Here is a 19,741-nt window from a genome sequence, read left to right as displayed (position 1 = left end):
CTCAAATGCATTGCAGTGTTCATGCCCCAGGCAGAGTCCTGGGATGCTCTGTGAGCAAGTGACCAGAATGGGGGACAATTTTAGCCTCACCAGGGTTTTACTAGAGCTGGACCCAAGCCTCTTTTCTTTTCTCCCACCTGCCCTTAAGAGATTTAGAAACAGGTCCATTTAAGTACAGTTTCAAATAAAAATAATTTCAACTGTGTAGCTCTGAGGACTTAGTTCTCTGTGGGTCCTGTGTCCTCCCCAGGGCTTAGCATTGCTCTTTGCTTTCATTCATTCATTCATTCAATATATCCTTTTTAAGAGCCCACTTGGTGCCATCTCTGACATGTGGTAAGGTTTTAAAGAGAAATTTTGCCAATCCAAAGCCCCATCTGAGCTTTAGTTTCTCCATTTGTAAAATAGAGGTGTTGAGTTGATCTATTCTTTGCCATTCTTGCAAGATATAGTGAAGGTAAACGAAGTAAGGGGTAGAGAAGGATTCTCATGTTTGGGGATCAAGTGAATGAATGCCCTCCTTTCAACTGAGCACAGTGCCTGTAGTAGGAATGCAGCAACTACTTGTTGAATGAATAAGTCAATGAATGATTGAATGAATCAGTTAATGTTGGAATAAATGCATTTTTTTCCTCCTCCCTGTCACTGCCCCTCTGCTCCTGTGTTAACTCCATAGACAGGCCAGCAGGGCCAGCCTTGAAGCCTGAGATAAGGCCTTTGGCAGGTGTCTCCCCTATCCCTCCCCCAAGTGGGTGTGGAGCCGAGGTGTAATGCCCAGTGCTGGTGGAACTGACGCACAGAGACGGACACAGGATGGGCTCTAAGTACCAAAAGTCTGTGCGGGGCCCGCTGACCCTGTGGGCCTTTATGCTGGAGGTGACTCTCATTCTCATCTTCTTCTTTTTCACCTCCTATGAAACTTCTGTAAAGGAACAGAAGAAGCTCATGAGGACCTATCGAGGTGAGTGTCCAGAGGGGAGGTGGTCACAGAGGCAAATAGCAGGGGCAGGGGAAGAGGAGGTCCGTGGTCCTCCAAGGGCCTAGGGGCTCCTTTCCACAAAGCCTCCGAGGAAAGGAGTTCCCTCATCCTCTTCCATTCATTGCACAAAGACCCAGCCAACAATACAGTCTCTTCTTTAGGACCGGTGTCACCATCACCTCTTCCATGAAGCCTCCCTTAATTTGTCAGGGCAGAGGGAGGGGCCTCCTTTTCTGTGTTCCTAGAATTCCCTTTGCCAAATGGTCTTCACAATTCTCTGCTTCTCTGCTCCCCCACCCCCGCTTCTCTCTCCTTAAAAGCAATGAATTTCATGTTGTTGTTGGGTTTGGGGGATTTCGTTTCCTTTTTTTGTCTCTTTTTCGCATTTCTGTGCCACCCTCCTTTTGGAAGCTTTCCTCTCACTTAGGGGCTGGGAAGTCTGCTTTCTGCCTGCAAATCCAGAGCCATAAGCTCTGGCTGAAGGGGAATGTAGGATGGTTGTTATTTTATATGCAGCTAAAAATATTCATAGACTGTGATGAGAACAACTCTAAACAAGACAGACATCCACAGTGGTGTGGCTTTTGCTTTTTTTAAAAGTTGAGATGAGTTTTCAAGTATATCTGTGGGTCAATATGTTGTTTATGATAATGGAAGGGCCTCCTGGAGTGAAGTCCCTGGGACAAAGCTGAAACTTGAGCCTAGTTGAGTGCTTGCTTGTTTCTAATTGATATTAACTAGTTAACTGGAAGCAAAGGGAAGGCATCCCTGGGCCCTCAGCAGTGGAAAGAAGGACAAGGAGATGACTTGGGAAAGGAAGTCCCTATACTGCTTAATGGGCTAGCCCAGAGAGGGCTCTCAGTGCTGGACAAGTGAGACCTGGGCGCAATTTTAATTCATTTCAATTTACTTTGATTCTTTTTAATCCGGTACAATGTAATTCAATCCATTCACTCATTCATTCCCTCAACCCTGTATTACAAACCATGTGAGATCCAAACGCATGCTAATCAGGGATGATATTTATTGATTACTTACTAGGTACCAGGCACTATTCTAAATGCTTTACCATAACTCTACAAGACAGGTGCTATTATGATCTCCTTTGTTCTTGTGAGGAAACTAGGCACTTAGACATGGAGTGATTTGCCCAAGGTTGTTCAGCTAGCAATAGCACAGCAGATTTAAACTTAGTCAGCCTTATATTTTAAATAGGTAACCAACAAGGACCTACTGTATAGCACAGGGAACTCTGCTCAATATTCTGTAATAACCTAAATGGGAAAAGAATTTTAAAAAGAATAGATCCATGTATATGTATAACTGAATCACTTTGCTGTATACCTGAAACTAACATTGTTAATCAACTACACTACAGTATAAAAGTTAAAAAATTAAAAAAAATTAAATAGATTAAATAAATAAATAAAACTAAATTAAGGGAAAAAAATAAACTTAGGCAGCATGGTTTGAGTTTCCATGCCCTTAACCATGATGCTTCACGACCCCATTTTACAGTAAGGTTGAGCCTCTTGTCATATAATCAGTAGGCGTAGGAGCCAACATTGAAACTTTGTCATTTGGGTACAGGGTCCCTCTTCTTTACCCCTAGGCTGTGCTGCTAACATATAATAGATATAAGTGTCCTCAGGTGCTCACTTGGTATGGAAGCACAGAGGAGGGCCCACAACCCATGCAGGGAGATGGTTATGTCAGGAAAGGCCTCTGGAGGGAAGTGACTGCCCAGCCAGGACTTGGAGGCTCAGTAGGAGTTACCATGTGAAAATGGAGGGTCAAGAGCACAGCAGGAACCATTGTGTGTACACTCATCAGACTGCACCAATCTGGGGTTTAACAGTGCAGTGCTGTTGGAGCATAAATAGGGAAGCAGGGTGTGGTGGACCCATTGCATTGAGTGAGAAGTTTGCCCTTCATTGTTTTGATCTAATAGGAAGCAGGAGTGTGATCAGTTTGGGTTTGGGTTATGGAGAAAGCCATTCCAGGGCTGGCATGGGGATGGAGAAGAGAGCATGACTTGAGGTAGAAGGCCAGTGTGGAGGCTGTAGTGTAGTATGGACCAGGGGGCTTCAAATTTTTCTGATCATGCACACCATTATTCAAGCATGCACCATATTTATACGTACCGCTACATGAATACATTTTGTACATTATTATACAAGTACACAACTTAGAAAATTTGAAAGAAATCAAAAGTAAATATAAAATATTTTCAAATTACTGATCATAATGGTGTCAGTTACTCTTAAGGCAAGGTCCATGGTTACTGTTAATGATAGTGGATGGGACTTCCCTGATGGCGCAGTGGTTAAGAATCCACCTGCCAATGCAGGGGACACGGGTTCGATCCCTGGTCCAGGAAGATCCCACATGCCGCGGAGCAACTAAGCCCGTGCTCCACAACTGAGCCCGTGTGCCACAACTACTGAAGCCTGCATGCGTAGAGCTGGTGCTCTGCAACAAGAGAAGCCAGTGCAGTAAGAAACCCACACACCGCAATGAAGAGTAGCCCCCACTCGCCGCAACTAGTGAAAGCCTGCGTGCAGCAACAGAGACCCAATGCAGCCAAAAAAAATAATAAATAAATAAATGATAGTGGATGCAATCCATTCCTCGGGGTCTTCTTAACAATTTCAAATTATCTTGCTTGACTTCTTGTCAGATATGATTAGATTGACTTTTTTTTTAAACTCTGAATGTGGCTGACGGAGAGTCTGCACGAGGAGAAGTATCACTCTGCCCTTTTGTTTCTGTATGTTTGGCTGCCATTATTGTTCTGCCTTCAATCTCTGTTTTTTGGCAGGAGTTGTTTGAGCCATTAGTCCGTTTTGTGAAGGTTAGTTGAGTTAAAACTAGGAAGCAATCTGTCAATCCACTTAACCTAATCCAGTCCCCGTAAATGATAAGTTATTTAAACCAGCCAATTCTTTTTTTTTAAACATCTTTATTGGAGTATAATTGCTTTACAATGGTGTGTTACTTTCTGCTTTAGAACAAAGTGGATCAGTTAAACATATACATATATCCCCATATCTCCTCCCTCTTGCGTCTCCCTCCCACCCTCCCTATCCCGCCCTTCTAGGTGGTCACAAAGCACCGAGCTGATCTCCCTGTGCTATGCAGCTGCTTCCCACTAGCTATCTATTTTACATTTGGTAGTGTATATATGTCCACGCCACTCTCTCACTTCGTCCCAGCTTACCCTTCCCCCTCCCCGTGTCCTCAAGTCCATTCTCTACCTCTGTGTCTTTATTCTTGTCCTGTCCCTAGGTTCTTCAGAACAATTTTTTTTTTTTAGATTCTATATATATGTGTTAGCACACGGTATTTGTTTTTCTCTTTCTGACTTACTTCACTCTGTATGACAGACTCTAGGTCCATCCACCTCACTGCAAATAGCTCAATTTCGTTTCTTTTTATGGCTGAGTAATATTCCATTGTATATATGTGCCACATCTTCTTTATCCATTCATCCGATGATGGGCATTTAGGTTGTTTCCATCTCCGGGCTATTGTAAATAGAGCTGCAGTGAACATTGTGGTACATGACTCTTTTTGAATTACGGTTTTCTCGGGGTGTATGCCCAGTAGTGGGATTGCTGGGTCATATGTAAACAAGCCAATTCTTAAAAAAGACATTTTTAAGACAATCTGGAAACTGGAATAAAACATGAATATTATATAATATACAGAAATTATTGTTAGTTTTGTCAGGTGTGATAATAGCATAGTGGGTGGTTTTTAACCTATTTAGAAACAGGTTTAACAATTTAACAAATAGTGAGCCCTATTTGTTAGAGAAGCATATCGAAATGGAATGATGTCTAGGGTCTGCTTCATGCCAAAAAGAAAAAAAGAAGAAAGGAAACAAGGATAATAAAAACAAGATTGACCCCATGTGACAATCATCAAAGCTGGGAATGGGTACATGAGGTTCATCATGCTACTCATTCTGTTTTTGTGTATGCTTAAACTTTTCCATAATATAGAGGTAAATTTAAAAAAAAACAAATCCCTGTCGTTAGTTGCACCATGACGAATACAGAGAAACACATGTCACCCCCCTGCTCAGTGGCCCAATATTCCCTTAGAACACCTTCCGAAGCTAGGACACTAAGCTGTCTGACATCCTGAGCAAGTGAGAGGAGGCTCCTGGGTTCATCTCAACATTAAATGCTTGCAGAGTTGCAAACTTCACCAAGTGTCTTTAGGGGTAGAAGAGCCTAGATTAGTGGTTCTCACAGTGTGGTCCCCAGACTAGCCACCTCAGCATCCCCTGGGAACTTGTTAGAAATACCCGGGCCCCCATCCATACTTACTGATCTGAAACTCTAGGGTGGGGCCCAGCAATCTGTGTTTTACCAAACGCTCTAAGTGACTCTGATGCTCATGGAAGTTGAGGACTACTGGAGCTAGACTGATTCACATCTTGCCTCTGCCTTTTCTTAGCTGTGAGACCTTGGGCAAATCACTCAACCTCTCTCTGCCTCTGTTTTAACCTCTGTCACATGATGATAGTACTTATTTAGTTGTCAAAAGGATTAGAAGAATGAACACATACCAAGACTGATAAAGAGTATTGTCTTTTATTATGAATAAACTTTAATTTCTTAATTTTGTTAGTAAAAATGAATAGAACTAGAGTGCTCATATCTCTTCTTCCAGCAGCCCCTGTGGATTGCCTGGGGCATCTTCTGAGGGGTGTGATCCCTACTCTGATGACCACTAGCCTGGATGACCTGTGATGAGGCCAAATGGGCAGGGACAATAGAGGAGAAGTGAAGAGTCAGATTCAAGAGCTACTTAGGAGATAAAATCAGCTGTTCTTGGCAAAAACGAGGGAGGAGTCAAGGATGGCTTCATATGTGAGATTTGGCAGATGAAGGAGCCCTTTCCTGAGATGAGAGACACAAGGGGAGGGGCAGATTGTGGGATAAAGGAACAATGATATGTTCATTCTGGGCTTGGGATTCAGGTGCCTGTGAGATGCTTGGGGGAAGCAAGTGCATCCATTATCTACTGCTGCATAACAAACCACCCCCAACCTTAGTGGCTCAAAACAGAAATCATCTAACTTGTTCCTGATTATGATTCCATGGTTCAGCAATTTTTGCTGTATTTGGTGATGCAGTTCTTCTGTCAGTTCTACCTAGGGTCACTATGCATCTCTAGCCTGGAGGTGGCTGCATGGCCTCAGATAACCTCATTTGCATGTTCGTCAGTTAGTGCTGGCTGGCAGCTAGCCCATGTGGTTCCAGCAGACTAGCCCAGACTTTTCACATGGCAGCAAATGTGTTACCACAGTAAGAGAGGGCAAGCCCCAATGAGCAGGTGCTTTTCAAGCCTCTGCTTGTATGGTGTTTGCTAATGTCCCATTAACCAAAGCCAATCACAAGGCTCAACTCAGGTGGGAGGGGTCTATACTGGAAGCCATGATTCACTGGGGGCCATTACTCTGACAACCTATCACACAGAGCCTGCTTGCAAGCTGCCACATTGGGAGACCATCCTGGGCCCTGCACTGTGGCTACCACCCAGTTGCCCCCATATGCCTTAGAAGCAGTAAGCAGAGCTACTAAAAGACAAGAGTGGCTTTGCCAGTGACATATAAATACCCCCGAATCCTGGTACCTTCTATATCTCAGCCTTGACTGCCCCTTTGATTGGGCAATCTCTTTTTCTTTTCCCAGGCTGCTGCAGAGGTGAGGGTGGGGTGAGAGGCTGCGGGGAAGGGGAAGGCAGCATGGGGCTCCGTGGATGGTCCCTGACAGGGGCTGCAGAGGTCCTCCCAGTCAGTGGTGGGGAGCACGGTGTGGAGGCCGAGCCCAGGGCCTGAGGGCCAGACGCTTGGCCTGGCTTCAGAGCTGTCGATGCTGAAGTGTCTGCAGGCCAGAGGGAGGGGCTAGGGTGGGTGGGGACACAGAGTGAGACTCCCAGGGGCAGCCAGGCCGAAGGAAGGGGGAACAGTCTTGCCTGAAGTCACAGCTAACAAGTGGCAGGTGTGGAATAATAGTTACTAACACTTACCGTGCACCCAGTGCTAGGCTAAGCAACTCAAAGGAGCCAGCGAGCTTAGTACGCACAGCAAACCTCTGAGCAGGTGCTCTTGTTTCAGACCATTTTACAGACTAGCAAGCGGGTACACAGAGATAGAGCCAGACTCTGGACTCTGACAACCTGACTCAGAGGCCCACACACTTCGTTTGACACTATGGAGAGCGAAGAATGTATGGAGAGGCAGGATGGTATAGTGGTTAAGCCCAGAGAGTCAGGATTCAGCTCTGCCACCAACATTTGCTAGCTGTGTGACCTGGGCTAATTACAGCACCTCTCTGTGCCTCCCTGTCCCCATCTGTAAAATGGGGATAATAAATAGTACCTCCTACATGGGCTTGTTGAAGGTTAAGGCTGGCAGGCACTTGGAAGAGTGCCTGGTATGTGGCGGGCACCATGTATGTGCCCGCTGTTACAGTGATGGTAATTATTGTCCTGCAGGACTCCCAGGTTAGACTTTCTCTAAGTCATGGGACTTTCATAAACTTCTGAAGGCCTGCCTTAGACAGTATGTAAAACTCCCCTCTGGGGCCCGGTTGTTGGGGCCCCTGCAGCAATCCTCTCTTTATCACCCCTGGACACCTTAGCATCATTAGCTTATCAGACCAGCAACTGATGAGGGGCTTAGCGCAGGGTCTGAGAGGCAGAGGCTGACACCAGTGGGGATGCCCTGAGCTGGGACCCAGCGCTGAAGTTGGGGTCCAGGTCGTGAGACATGGGAGGAGCAGGGGTGGGCCAGAGCCCTGAGAGGCTGGGAGAGGAAATGGGAGGATGCATGGGGTGAGAGTAAAGGGACCCTGAAATCAAATGTGATTTACTGACCAGTTTGGGGTGAATGTGCTCTGTCAACAGCTCCCAGAAACTGCCACCCTAATTTCATCCCCCTGGCCGAAGCACAGCCCCACCCTCAAGGACACTGTGGGGTCTTGGGAGGAGGGCCCTGAGTGCCTATACCAGGCAGCAGGCATGGCAGCTGTGCCTGATAAAACTCCCCAACCAAGAGGCTCTGACTTTCTATCTCTAGAGCCCCACGTCTGCCGTAATCCTGGTGCCCTTCCCCTCCCCACCCTCTGCCCCCCTCCTCTGAACACACCAGAGTGGTGAGGTCCTTACAGAGTATCAAGTCCGACTCCCATGTGTTACAGATAGGGAAACGGAGGCCCAAAGAGGGCAAGGGACTTGCCCAAGGTCCTTTAGTGCATTGCGGGCAAACAAGAGCAAGAGACAGCCTAGCCTGATGGGAGGGCACTGCGCCAGGAGTCCAGAGCTTGGCTCTGCTACTGACATGCTGTGTGCCCTTAAGTAAGTCACAGGCTGTCTCTGGTCCCCTTCTGTAGAATGAGAGGAAAATGCAAGATCCCCCTACTCATGGAAACGTTGATAAATCTGGACCCTTTGCATATAGCATTGCTGCAAGATGGTGGATGTGTTTGTTTGTTCGTTAGTTTATTTGTTTTTTAACAGCAGTGTTTAAGAAAAGATTGAATTTGAATATCTAAAGTGGGGTTCGCAGTCTCCAGTTGGCCATAGCCCTCACCACTCCCTAATACACATTGTACCCTTTGTATACATAGTTTCCTGCTCGGCCCCTGAAGGAATTTGAGGGATCCCAAGAGGAGCCCCTATACAAAATGTGTCCTGCCCACCCCCATTCCACCCCCATTCCTAAGGGGATGCAAGCAGGAGATGGAAACATGGCCTCCCCCTCCCTTATGTCAGAGAAAAAAGGTGAAAGAAGTTGAATCCTCCTGATTGCCCACCTCTCACCCACTCCAAGTCCCCAGATCCCGTGGAGATGCCCGGGTCTCCTACAACCCGGTGTTTGTCAGACTGACCTGGGATCGTCAACACCCACCCAAGTCCTATGTGCAAGATTCTAGGTCTGTGTATTTTTCAATGAAAGTGAATTTAAATGTAAATTGAAGAGGCTTTGGAGAGATCTGGAAATGAGAGCTTCCTTGTTATCAGAGCCAAGGATGGAGACCAGGTGAGTTCTTATTGCTGTGATGGTGATGATGGTGCTGAGCTTTCTCCGTGTGCCAGGCATGGTGCCAAGCTCTTGAACAAAACATTACTTCCTCTGGCTCTCCCAGCACCCTCCGTGGGGGGGAGAATTGCCCATATTTAGCTGATGAGGAAAGTAAGCAACCCACAAGGCCGTGCAGCTAAGAGGTTGAAACATAAAAACCGCCATTTTTATAGGTCAAAATGGTCAAATGTTGGCAATTTAATATGGTTTAATCTAATAGGGAACGATAGAGGTGGAGTCAAACAGAACTGTGTGACCTCAAAGCCCATGCTTTTTCCTTTAAAAAAAAATTACTTACTGTCCACGTGCTGGTTGTAGAAATTTTTAACACTGAAAATTTTTTAAAATATAAAACTCTCCTAAACCCAGAGATAATCTCCATGGGGCAAAAAATTCCTTCAAGATCTCTCTCCTGGCATTTGTACACATACGAACATAGTTGGTGTTTGTTGATGAAATAGTCTTTACTATTCTGAGCAATTATGTGCCTCATACTGTTTGATTCTGGCAACCTGATGAGAGAGGTATGATTATTTTTCCCATTTAATAGGTGAGAAAAGCAGGAGGGCAGATAGTGTGGTAGCTCAAGGCACAGGCTCCAGAGCAGACCGTCTAGGTTGAAATCCCAACTCTACCAGCTGGAGCGAGTTACTTAACCCCTCTGTGCCTCGGTTTTCTTGTCTGTAAAATGGTGATAATAACAGTACCCGGGACCTCCCTGGTGGCGCAGTGGTTAAGACTCTGCACTCCCAATGCAGGGGGCCCAGGTTCGTTCCCTGGTCAGGGAACTAGATCCCACATGCCTGCTGCAACTATAAATGTGCATACCACAGCTAAGGAGCCCGCCGGCCACAACTAAGACCCGGGGCAAACAAATAAATAAATAATATTAAAAAAAAAAAAAAACCAGCACCCACCTTGAAGGATGCTTGTGAGAACTAAATGAGATAGTTTACGTGAAGTGGTTAAAACAGTGTTGGCACTTGATAAACACTTAATAAATGTCGGCTGTTATTAAAACTCAGAGACGTTAAATAACTAGATTAAGCCACACAGCTGGGAAGTGCCGGAGCCCTGATATGACCCCAAGCTTATCTGGTTCCAGAGCCCAAACTGTTATCCATTTTGCAAACCTGGAATTAATTCAAAGCATCCGCCTGTTTCCTTTTGCTGGTCCCCTCCGGAACATTAGCTAAGTCCCTTGCGCTCATCTGTCACAGCAGCCCCTGTGCAGGGTCCGAGGCTGGAAAAGGGGAGGATCGCCCATGTGGCTCTGGTGCTTTCTGCTGGCCCACCAGGTCCCTTTCAGCAGGGGTCAAAGGGAGAGAGCCGTTTTCTGCGAAGATAATTTTGGTTCTTGCCTATGAACCTCTACACCCGCTTCTGCCCCCTCTTCTGCATGACCTGAGCTAAGTCACCAGCTTCTGTGGCCTTATTTTCTCTCACACATGATCAGGAGGTTGAACCGGATTCTCAAAAGCAGGAGTCAGTACCTTGACTGATTGTAAACTATGTGTAAGGACTTGTCCTGATGCTCTACACGTGTTCATATCATTGTGTTTAATAATAACAATAATTGCTGCATTTACTGAGCACTCAGTATGGGCCAGGCCCTGCATTAGCGCAGTTAAATCTTCCCTCAAACCTGCATGGTATGTCTGTGTTATCCCCATCATTCAGATGAGAAAACTGAGGCTCAAAGAGGGGAAGTAACTTGACTAAGCGCTCTTCAATGATCTTCAATGTCCCCTCCAGCTGCCGTTCTGTAAAACTCCAATTTCACACAACCCTCCACCTTTTCTGCTTCTCCTCCTCCTTCTCGACATCTCTTCCCTGAGCAGACTTCCAGGATGTTACCATCATGGCAGTCCTTGGCTTGGGTTTCCTCAACACATCTTTGCGGAGACACTGCTGGAGCAGCGTGGCCTTCAATTTCTTCATGCTGGCCCTCGGGGTGCAGCTGACAGTCCTGCTGGATGGCTTCCTGAACCAACTCTCCCTTAGGAAGATGGTCCTCAATCTTTCCAGGTAACTGGACGGCCACTGGATCACTTTTGGGTCCTTGGGAGTCTGGGGCCCGAGAGGGCAGATTCTAGAAGAGCTGGCTTGTCCCCTTCTCTTTCCAGCACTGGCACCATGCAATATTCAGGACTTATTTATACTCACAAATTACTCATTGTTTGTCTAAAATTCAAATTTAACTGGCATCCTCTATTTTATCTGACAACCCTACGCTGTGACATCACAAGGGGCCCAGATCTACAGCCCACCCTGTATCCTTTCATTTTTGTTGATTTTGATTTCATAAACTTATACAATAAATATTAGTTCAAAGAAAAAATTAATAGAGATTAGACAAAAAGAAATAGAAATCTCACACTCAGAGAGAGAGTCTCTTGAAAAGAAGGAAGTACTCTCAGTCCTCAAATGCTGGTGGACAAGAAATAGCCTTGTCTTTAGTTTCTTTAAATTAACTCTGATTTCTTTAGATGCCTTTATAAGAACTAGCAAAATTAACCTGTGTTGCTAGAAGTCAGAATAATGGTTACCGGAGGAAGGTGGTGTTTATTGATTAGGAAGGGGCACAAAAGAAGTTTACGTGGTGCAGTAAACATTCTCTATGTTATCCTGTGTGATGGTTACACAAGAGTATATATATATATATACACACACACATACATTAAGTTGTACATACCTGCAAAAAAAGTCATTCACACTTAATAGGAGGAACCAGGTAAAATTTTTCTATAAAAATTGTTTTTTGGTTTTATCCAATTCTGAAACTTTGTCTTGCCCAGATGATGGGTAAATCCCACCTTAGGTATCTTGGGGACCCCTTCAAGGCCATTCTACCCTCCCCTCTGAGACCCTACTAAACCTCTGGGCACTGCTGTTAAACATCTCTCCATGAACCAGGCTCTGTGCTGGGCACTTCACAAACATTGTTTGTTTAGCCCTTCCAAGTAGGGGTCTGATGTGGCGTACAGGCAAGGAACTAGACGCTCAGAGCTCGTAAGACACTTGCCTAGGGTCACATAGCTAACTGGTGGAAGTGACTTCAGTTTTAACTCTGTAACCTTTCCCACACACTGCAGAGTGGTCCTGACAAGAAACACAGTGTAGCCAGCTCCCCACGGGCCCTGAAAAAAACTCTTCACCTTTTTTCTTTTAAACCATTTTAGAGCTGATCCCCATGGGGATTCAATAAACCACCCCCCACCCCACCCCCAGTAATCACCTGGGAAGTGACAAAGGGCATTCTGGGGGAACTCCAATAGGGTGATCGTGGTCTGGTGTTTCTGCTGCCCTGGCTTAAGGTCACACAAGCCTTTGGCTTCCTGAGCCTGAGTCTCCAGGCATCTCCAGGCTGCCCCCGTCTTCTGACGTCCTGCCTGCAGGAATCTGTCAATCCGGAAAGACAAGAAGAGGCCATTTACAGCCCGAGTGAACGCCCCTGCCCTGCCCTGACCACTTGGGTCCTCCCAGCTGTGACCCCCCAATGGGGCTGGCTTCACGGATTTGAACAATGGGCTCCTTCCTGACCTTTCCTGCTCTGGCTGGGCTGGTGGGCGGTGTCCAGGCCTGCATCTCAGACGGCCCTCTCCCTCTCCTGCCGCCTCACCAGCTCGAGGCCTGACTTGGCACTGAATCGGTTCTGCCTTGAGTCACCGATGACCAGTCCCTTCAGGGCGGGGGCCTGTCTTATTCAGTTTTGTCCTCCTTTGTTTTCCTCACATAGTAAGGACTTAGTAAATGGTTATTGGAACAAATATGAAAATAAAAAGAACCCTGAAAGTTGTGATATTTTTAATGCTGTATGTTAAAAGGTCTTGGAGGGCCTATCATAGCAATAACCAACCCCCTTACTTTGCTTGACTCACTTTGCCCTCCCAACAGCTCCATAGGCCTTGCCTCTCTTATAGATGAGGACATGGAAACACAGAGTGGTTAAGTCATTTGCCCAAGGCCACACAGCCAGGAAGTGGCTGAGTCAGGATTCCAACCATGGCAGCCTGAACAAGACTGTCCTAAGCACCGTACTTCGCTGTCTCAATCCTTCCCTGGTCCCAACTGGCCCCTGAGGTCTGAAATCCTCCCACTGGCACAGAATCTCTTGAATTAGGCTTTTGCCAGTTAAATGAGCACTCACCCAAAAGATAACATGGCCAGCCACAGTGAAGCACTGAGGGACCCTTCATTTCAAGTCATTCCTGGCCCCTGTGAGGCTCCTTCCCCATACCTTTGGCCTCCTCTGGCTTTTCCTCTGAAGTCCTTGAGCCTTAAGTAGGACACTACATTGGCAGCAAACAGTGGGAAGTCTGTGTCCAGACTTCAGAACACAGGCTTTGGATCCAGGCCAAATGGGTGGGTTTGAACCTTACATTTGTCATTAACTAGCTGTGTGGCCATTACCAAAACAGTCACCTCTTCCAGTCTCAATGTACTCACCTGTAAAATGGAGGTACTGAATGGTACCCTGGCACCATTTACAGAGGGCTACCTGGAGGATTAAAATTTAAATGAGATGATGTACTTGCAAGCCTGTTATACGTAATGCTCAATAGATTATTATTATTACTATCACTATTATGGTGGTGGTGGTGGTTGTAGCATCATCATCAGCAGCTCCCAGGGGGAGGGGTGGTCTCAGCAAAGTGCCAGAGGAGGGTGGGTTGGTTTAACCACAATGGATTGTCCAGCTCAGTGCCACCTCCTCCAGGAAGCCCTCCCTGATGAGTCCAGTTCATATTGCTCTCTCCCTCCAGTGAACCCCTCTGGCCTCATGATATTGCAGATGGTTTTAATTGACAGGGTCATGATGTCGCTTTGTCTCCCCAGCCTAATCGTAAGTGTCTTGAAAACAAAAATTGTTTTCTCCTTCTGAATCCCTGCACTAAGCTTGCTCACTTGTCAAGGGAAAGAAGGAATCAGTAATAGCACTGAGTTAGTTCTTTGTGCCAGTCATGGTGTGCGAGACACACATGCACGACTATTCCTTCTAATCCCCGCAACACTCCCATGAGATAAGTATTATCATCCTCCTTATTTTACAGATGAAGAAACAGGCTCAGTGAGATTAAATAGCTGTTCAAGTGGAAAAGCTGGAACTGGAAGCCAGGCTTGTCCTACTTCCAAACCCAGTCTCTTTCCACTACAGGGAGAGGGAGAGAGGAGGGTGGTGGTGCCTGAAGGATGGGCGGGCAGGTGAAGAGCGCCCTCTATTGAGCATCTGTGAGTGATGACAGTAGAAGAGAAGCCCAGGGCAGAATCCTAGTAGTCAGATCCCAGAAGCGGTCCCGTGGGAACAATCAGACATTCCTATGAGAACTTCGGAGCATCCTCAGTACAGATGAGTGTATGCAGATCAATCAGAGTGTGGCTGCCATCCTGAGGGTGGGGGAGGGGATGAAGGAGACCCCAGACTTGGCAGCCTCCATCCCCATGAGAGTGGAAATTTTGTCTATTTGCTCTCCTACTCCATCCCCAGTTTCTTGAAAAGTTTCAGGCAGAGAGTAGGTCCTCAACAAATGTTTGCTGAATGAGTGGATGAATGAATGGGAGGCATCCTTCCTTCTCAGTCATCCCTGTCTTGCCCCCTCTCCCCAGTATTCAGATATCCACCATGAGCGCTACATCTGTGCTGATCTCAGTGGGTGTCATCCTGGGGAAGGTCAACCTGCTGCAGCTGCTGTTGATGACATTGATAGAGGTGACAGCCTTTAGTGCCACGAGGATGGTCGGCAAGGAAGTCTTCAATGTGAGTCATGGTGCTGTGAGGAGGGACCTCAGGGATGAGGGCTGAGCAGGTGAAAGGGGAGGGCTCTGTCTCCATTTGATAAAGCTTCTGGGATTAAAAAAACATTAAAGACTGGCCAAAATGGGGTTGCAAAAGTGTGGTCTATGCTAAACATTTAAACATAGCAAGCAAATGCTATGAAGGCAGTTCCCACGGTAAAAACTGTCAAGGAGGACTTCCCTGGTGGCACAGTGGTTGAGAGTCCGCCTGCCGATGCAGGGGACATGGGTTCGTGCCCCGGTATGGGAAGATCCCACATGCCGCAGAGCGGCTGGGCCCGTGAGCCATGGCCACTGAGCCTGCGCGTCCGGAGCCTGTGCTCCGCAACGGGAGAGGCCACAACAGTGAGAGGCTGGCGTACCGAAAAAAAAAAAAAAAAGTCAAGGAAAGAGGTCAGTTCCCAGAGATGGAAAGCCCACTGTGGGCAATGCATTATAAGCCTTTTCCTGCTTTGTTACGGTTTTCATAATGATTGTTTTAAAAAGCTGCATTAATTCAAAGCCATCTCCTCTCTTCTCTGCAGCTTCAATGTTTTAGTTTAGCTGGTCCGGGGGAGGGTTTGGCACTGACTTTGAGAGTTCACTGCTTCTCCTCAAAAACTTCAATTCAGCCTGGGTTTGTTGCATGGAAGGGCTCAGGGGAAACTAGAGCCAGAAACCAGAGCTGTTCCCAGTAGAGGCAACTCAAGAAATGAGTATTCCAAGCTGACGATTCCTGGGGGACCTCAGAGAGATTAGAAATGCAAGACTTCTTCAGTTCTTACAAGGGAATTCCACAGACTTTCATTTTTATGTGTGACTGAGGTTCCTTACCATTCATTCATTCCTTTCACAAATATTTTTTCTGAGCCTATTGTGTACCAGGCACTCTTCTAGGCAGTGGGAAAATGCAGCTGTCATGGAACTTCTATTCCAGAGGGAAAGACTGCCAATAAACAATAAAATAGGCAAAAGATACAGTGTGTTAGATAGTGATAAGTACTATGGAGAAAAAAATAAAATGAGGAAAGCAGACAGGAATAGCTGTGAGGGAGGATAAAGTGTTAGAGAGGTTGGCCAAGGAAGGCTTCCCCGGGCAAATAATTTTTGAGTAAAGAGCTGAAGGCAGCAGGTTTGCAAGTCACGTGGGTATCTGAGGACAGTGGCAGATGGAAGGCAGGGCCGTGGGAGCGGTCTGCCTCTTTCAGGAGGAGGATTGTGTCAGTGACACTGTTTAGAATTGTTGGCACATGATGATAATAAAAAGCAGATGGGCTTTTAGTTGCTTTAATTGTTTTAAATTCTCTACAGACAATGCATCCCCTTATTGCCTGTACCCAGGGTGGACCACTCCCTCCACCGTGCACTCCAGGCAGTGGAACAGACGGTGCAAAGTGGTACTGACGTGGGAGCATGAGTGTGGGTTTGAGGAACAGCAAGGACAGTGTGTGTGGAATGAGTAGGAGGTGGAGTCACAGAGGTTGTGGGAGGGCAGATCATGCAGGGTCCTGTAGGTCGTAGGAAGAACGCTGACTTTGACATTGAGGGAGACATGGAGGAATTCCCACCCCCCTCACTGGGGGATTCTGAGCAGAAACATGCCATGAGCTAAGATTTTAACAGGGTCTCTCTGGCTGCTACGTGGAGAAGAGTCAGTTGGGGGACAAGGGTGGAAATGGGGAGACCAGTTAGAAGATTACTGCAAAAATTTGGGAAGGTGTTGATGGTGGCTTAAACCAAGGTGGGGCAGTGGAGCGTGGTGGTGAAAATTTTGCCAAACCTGGATATTTGTTGAAGGCACAGCTGACAGGACTTACCAGTAGCCCACGAAGTGAGTTATGAAGGGTTACTAAATTCGATATTCATAAAGCAAAATGAACATATAGCTGGAATTTTCTGAACACTTTAGTTCAGTATTATAAAAATTCTGGCTGCTTCATGGTGCAAAGATCATATCACTCATACTCTATGCAAAATTTGAAATTCTGCCAAAATGTAGGAAGCAGTGGGGTACATGTCCGTGTGGCTCTTCCCCCACCTAAGTGGACTTCAGCCAAAAGTGTTTAAAGCCAAGCAGAGGGGAATTCCCTGGCGGTCCAGTGGTTAGGACTCGGCGCTTTCACTGCTGTGGCCTGGATTCAATTCCTGGTCCTGGAACTAAGATCCTGCAAGCTGCAAGACGTGGCCAACTAAATAAATAAAGCCAACCAGAAACCTGTCGGGAATAAATACACAGCAACTCACGGGACTCCTCTGAAAGGGGGGCTGCTGGGCTGGGTCAGTCTCCTGACTTCAAGTCACGCCTCCTACATGAAGCCAGAACTTTCTCCAAGGAACACGGAAGGTTCCCTCCCTGTGGGCAGAAGATGCTGACACTCACTGTTCCCGCTGGGTTTTGTTGCAGATGGACAACCACATAAGCATGATGTACATCCACGTGTTTGCGGCCTGTTTCGGGCTGACTGTGGCCTGCTGCCTCCCGAAGCCTCTGCCTAAAGAAGCGGAGGACAAACAACAGACGGCCACGAGCCCCAGTTTGTTCGCCATGCTGGGTGAGGACACGGTGACGTGGGCGGGCTCGGATCTGGGGTGGGCAAGAGGCTCCAAAAGAGGAAAATCTCTCTCCTTTTCCAACCTTCTCTGGGTGTCTGGAGCCCCTCGGTAATGATCCATTTCTTCAAGTGGTATCTGATGAATTCACATCTTTGAATTCCCCTCTAGGGAACTTCTCTTCATTAATATCCAAAGGAGAGGAGAGGCTCATTACATCTCAGTTTAAATAAGGTTATCCAATCCTTTTGTCCTCAACTTAAAGCAGAGAATTGGACACATGAAGAAAACCGGGCCTAGGAGTGGAGGAAAGAATGGGAGTGGGAAGAGAGGAGTAATAGTGGTGTATCAATAGTTTGAAGAGCTCCAGTAAAAGTGATGAACTTAGAGGCTGGGAGAGGCTTAGAAGAAGGAAATCAGGCAGTGAGATCGCCAGCAGGCAACTGAATACCAGGCCATTGGGCCAAATGAAAGCATCCCATTAATTTTTTAAAATAAGCATTTAAGCCATCACAGGCCAGGGTCAGGAGGCCTGGGGTTTGGTGATTTCAACTCTCTGGACCTTAGTTTCCTTGCCTGTAAATTATGTTAGCTGGGCGCTACCAGCTTAAGAATTCAGAGAGGAGACATGATTTGCCCAAAGTCACAGAGCAAGGAAGTGACAGAGATGAGACTTGCCAGGTCCAGAGTTCTCCTGTCTGAAGTGCCCCTGGCTCAGGCTTTGGAGCAGGAATACTGGTTCCGGCCACTGACCCTCTCTGGCCTCCAGGCACCCTCTTCTTGTGGATGTTCTGGCCGAGTTTCAACTCCGCTCTGCTGGACATTCCGGACGAAAAGAAGAAGGCCTTGTTCAACACCTACTACGCCCTTGCTGTCAGCATGGTGACAGCCATCTCAGTGTCAGCCTTGGTGCACCCTCAAGGGAAGATCAACATGGTGAGGAGGGGGGCTGTCCCTTGGGCAGCACTTGGGTCTTCTAGGCCTGACACACATATTCACACCCAACCCGCCGGCCTCAGTGCCAGCCCCACAGGTCGGGAAAGCGCATATCGGGTGATGGGGTCTTGTCTGCGGCATCGTGGGGCATCAGCCCATCAGCACTGCCTTGTCAAAATGGGCCTGGAACATAGGAGACTGTCAAATGAGCAAAGGCCCTCTGGGGGGAGTGATTAAATCTATCAGCCTTGACATCAAACAAACCCAAGTCTGAACCCCATTTCTGGTGGTTACTAAAGCCAGCTCCCATAAGCAAGAGTCAGCAGAGAAAAACTGGGGTAGAATGAGTCATCCTCTCCCCTTCCCTGAAGAAATTTCAAGAATGGAATAAACGGAATCCGAAGTAAAGATCTTTGTTTCCCTAGCCATCTGAACTTGGCCAAGCCACTTAAACTGTTTGAGTCTCAACTGCCTCATATGTAAAGTGGGAATTGAGAGATGATGCACGTAAAGGGCTTCATGCCCAGAGCTAATAAGTACTGGGCAAATATTAGCTGCTATTAACAACGTAGCTGCGAGTCTGTGTGTGAGTTTTCGGGGGAGAGATCCGTGAGATGGTAGACTAAAGACAAAACAAGGTCCCATGATGATCAGGGCATGAGGTCAACCAGCCAGACATGATGGGAAAGTCTAGACAGATGGGGCGGGTTGGGGGGGTGAAGGGGAGAGAAGATGGCCAAGGATGACAGGTTAACAGCACTAAGGGGAGGTGAGGGTCCCCACAGGTGAGCTCCATGGTCACAGGGAGTCTAGGATCAGACAAGGTAGCGACATCCAGGGAGGCAGGTGCAGGCATCAGGTCGGGGAAGCCCAGAAGCTGGTCCCAGGGCCCAGAGCTCCAAGATCTGGGTAGAATTGAGAGGGGCAGAGAGCAGTAGCATAAGAGCAAGGCAAAGCCCCAGTTCTAGAGGAGGTGAAGGTCATAGCAGAGACATGACCCAGGAACAAGGGCCAGCTTCTTGGGATGGGGTCCAATAATACAGGGTGACATCGGCACCAAGTAGCCAATAATAATAATAGTAAAAAACAATAATAATGGCTTATATTTGGGGAGCATTTACTCATGTTCTATGCCAGGCATTGGGCTCAGAGTTTTATATGACTCAATTTTATGTGACTCAATTTTCACAATAACCGTATCAGCAGATACAATCAAAACCCCATTTTTCTGGTGACAAAGTTAAAGCACTGAGTGGTTAAGCGCCCAAGGACACATCACAACTAAGTGTGAGCATGGCTAGGATCCTGAGTAACTGCACTTTCAGGCTAAATGACTCCCAATCAGGGTGACTGCTCCCTGAGCCTGAGAAGTGGGGTGAGATAAGACCGTTGGTGAACTC

At 47.0% G+C, this 19,741-nt stretch overlaps 1 protein-coding gene across 1 annotated transcript in view; it reads left to right on the top strand.

Moving 5' to 3' along the window:
• The first annotated feature begins 813 nt into the window (after positions 1-813).
• Positions 814-19,741, top strand: part of RHCE (Rh blood group CcEe antigens) — a 33,150-nt gene continuing 14,222 nt past the window's right edge. Inside the window, exons 1-5 of the mRNA XM_067724655.1 lie at positions 814-961; positions 10,922-11,108; positions 14,688-14,838; positions 17,260-17,407; positions 18,175-18,341. Coding sequence (XP_067580756.1) covers positions 814-961; positions 10,922-11,108; positions 14,688-14,838; positions 17,260-17,407; positions 18,175-18,341 — 801 coding nt within the window. The remainder of the gene's footprint in view (positions 962-10,921; positions 11,109-14,687; positions 14,839-17,259; positions 17,408-18,174; positions 18,342-19,741) is intronic.

The sequence above is a fragment of the Pseudorca crassidens genome, chromosome 2 (genome assembly GCF_039906515.1).
Source record: "Pseudorca crassidens isolate mPseCra1 chromosome 2, mPseCra1.hap1, whole genome shotgun sequence".
Classification (NCBI taxonomy): domain Eukaryota; kingdom Metazoa; phylum Chordata; class Mammalia; order Artiodactyla; family Delphinidae; genus Pseudorca; species Pseudorca crassidens.
The sequence above is the reverse complement of the archived record's forward strand: the minus strand, read 5'-3'. Positions and strand labels throughout refer to the sequence as shown.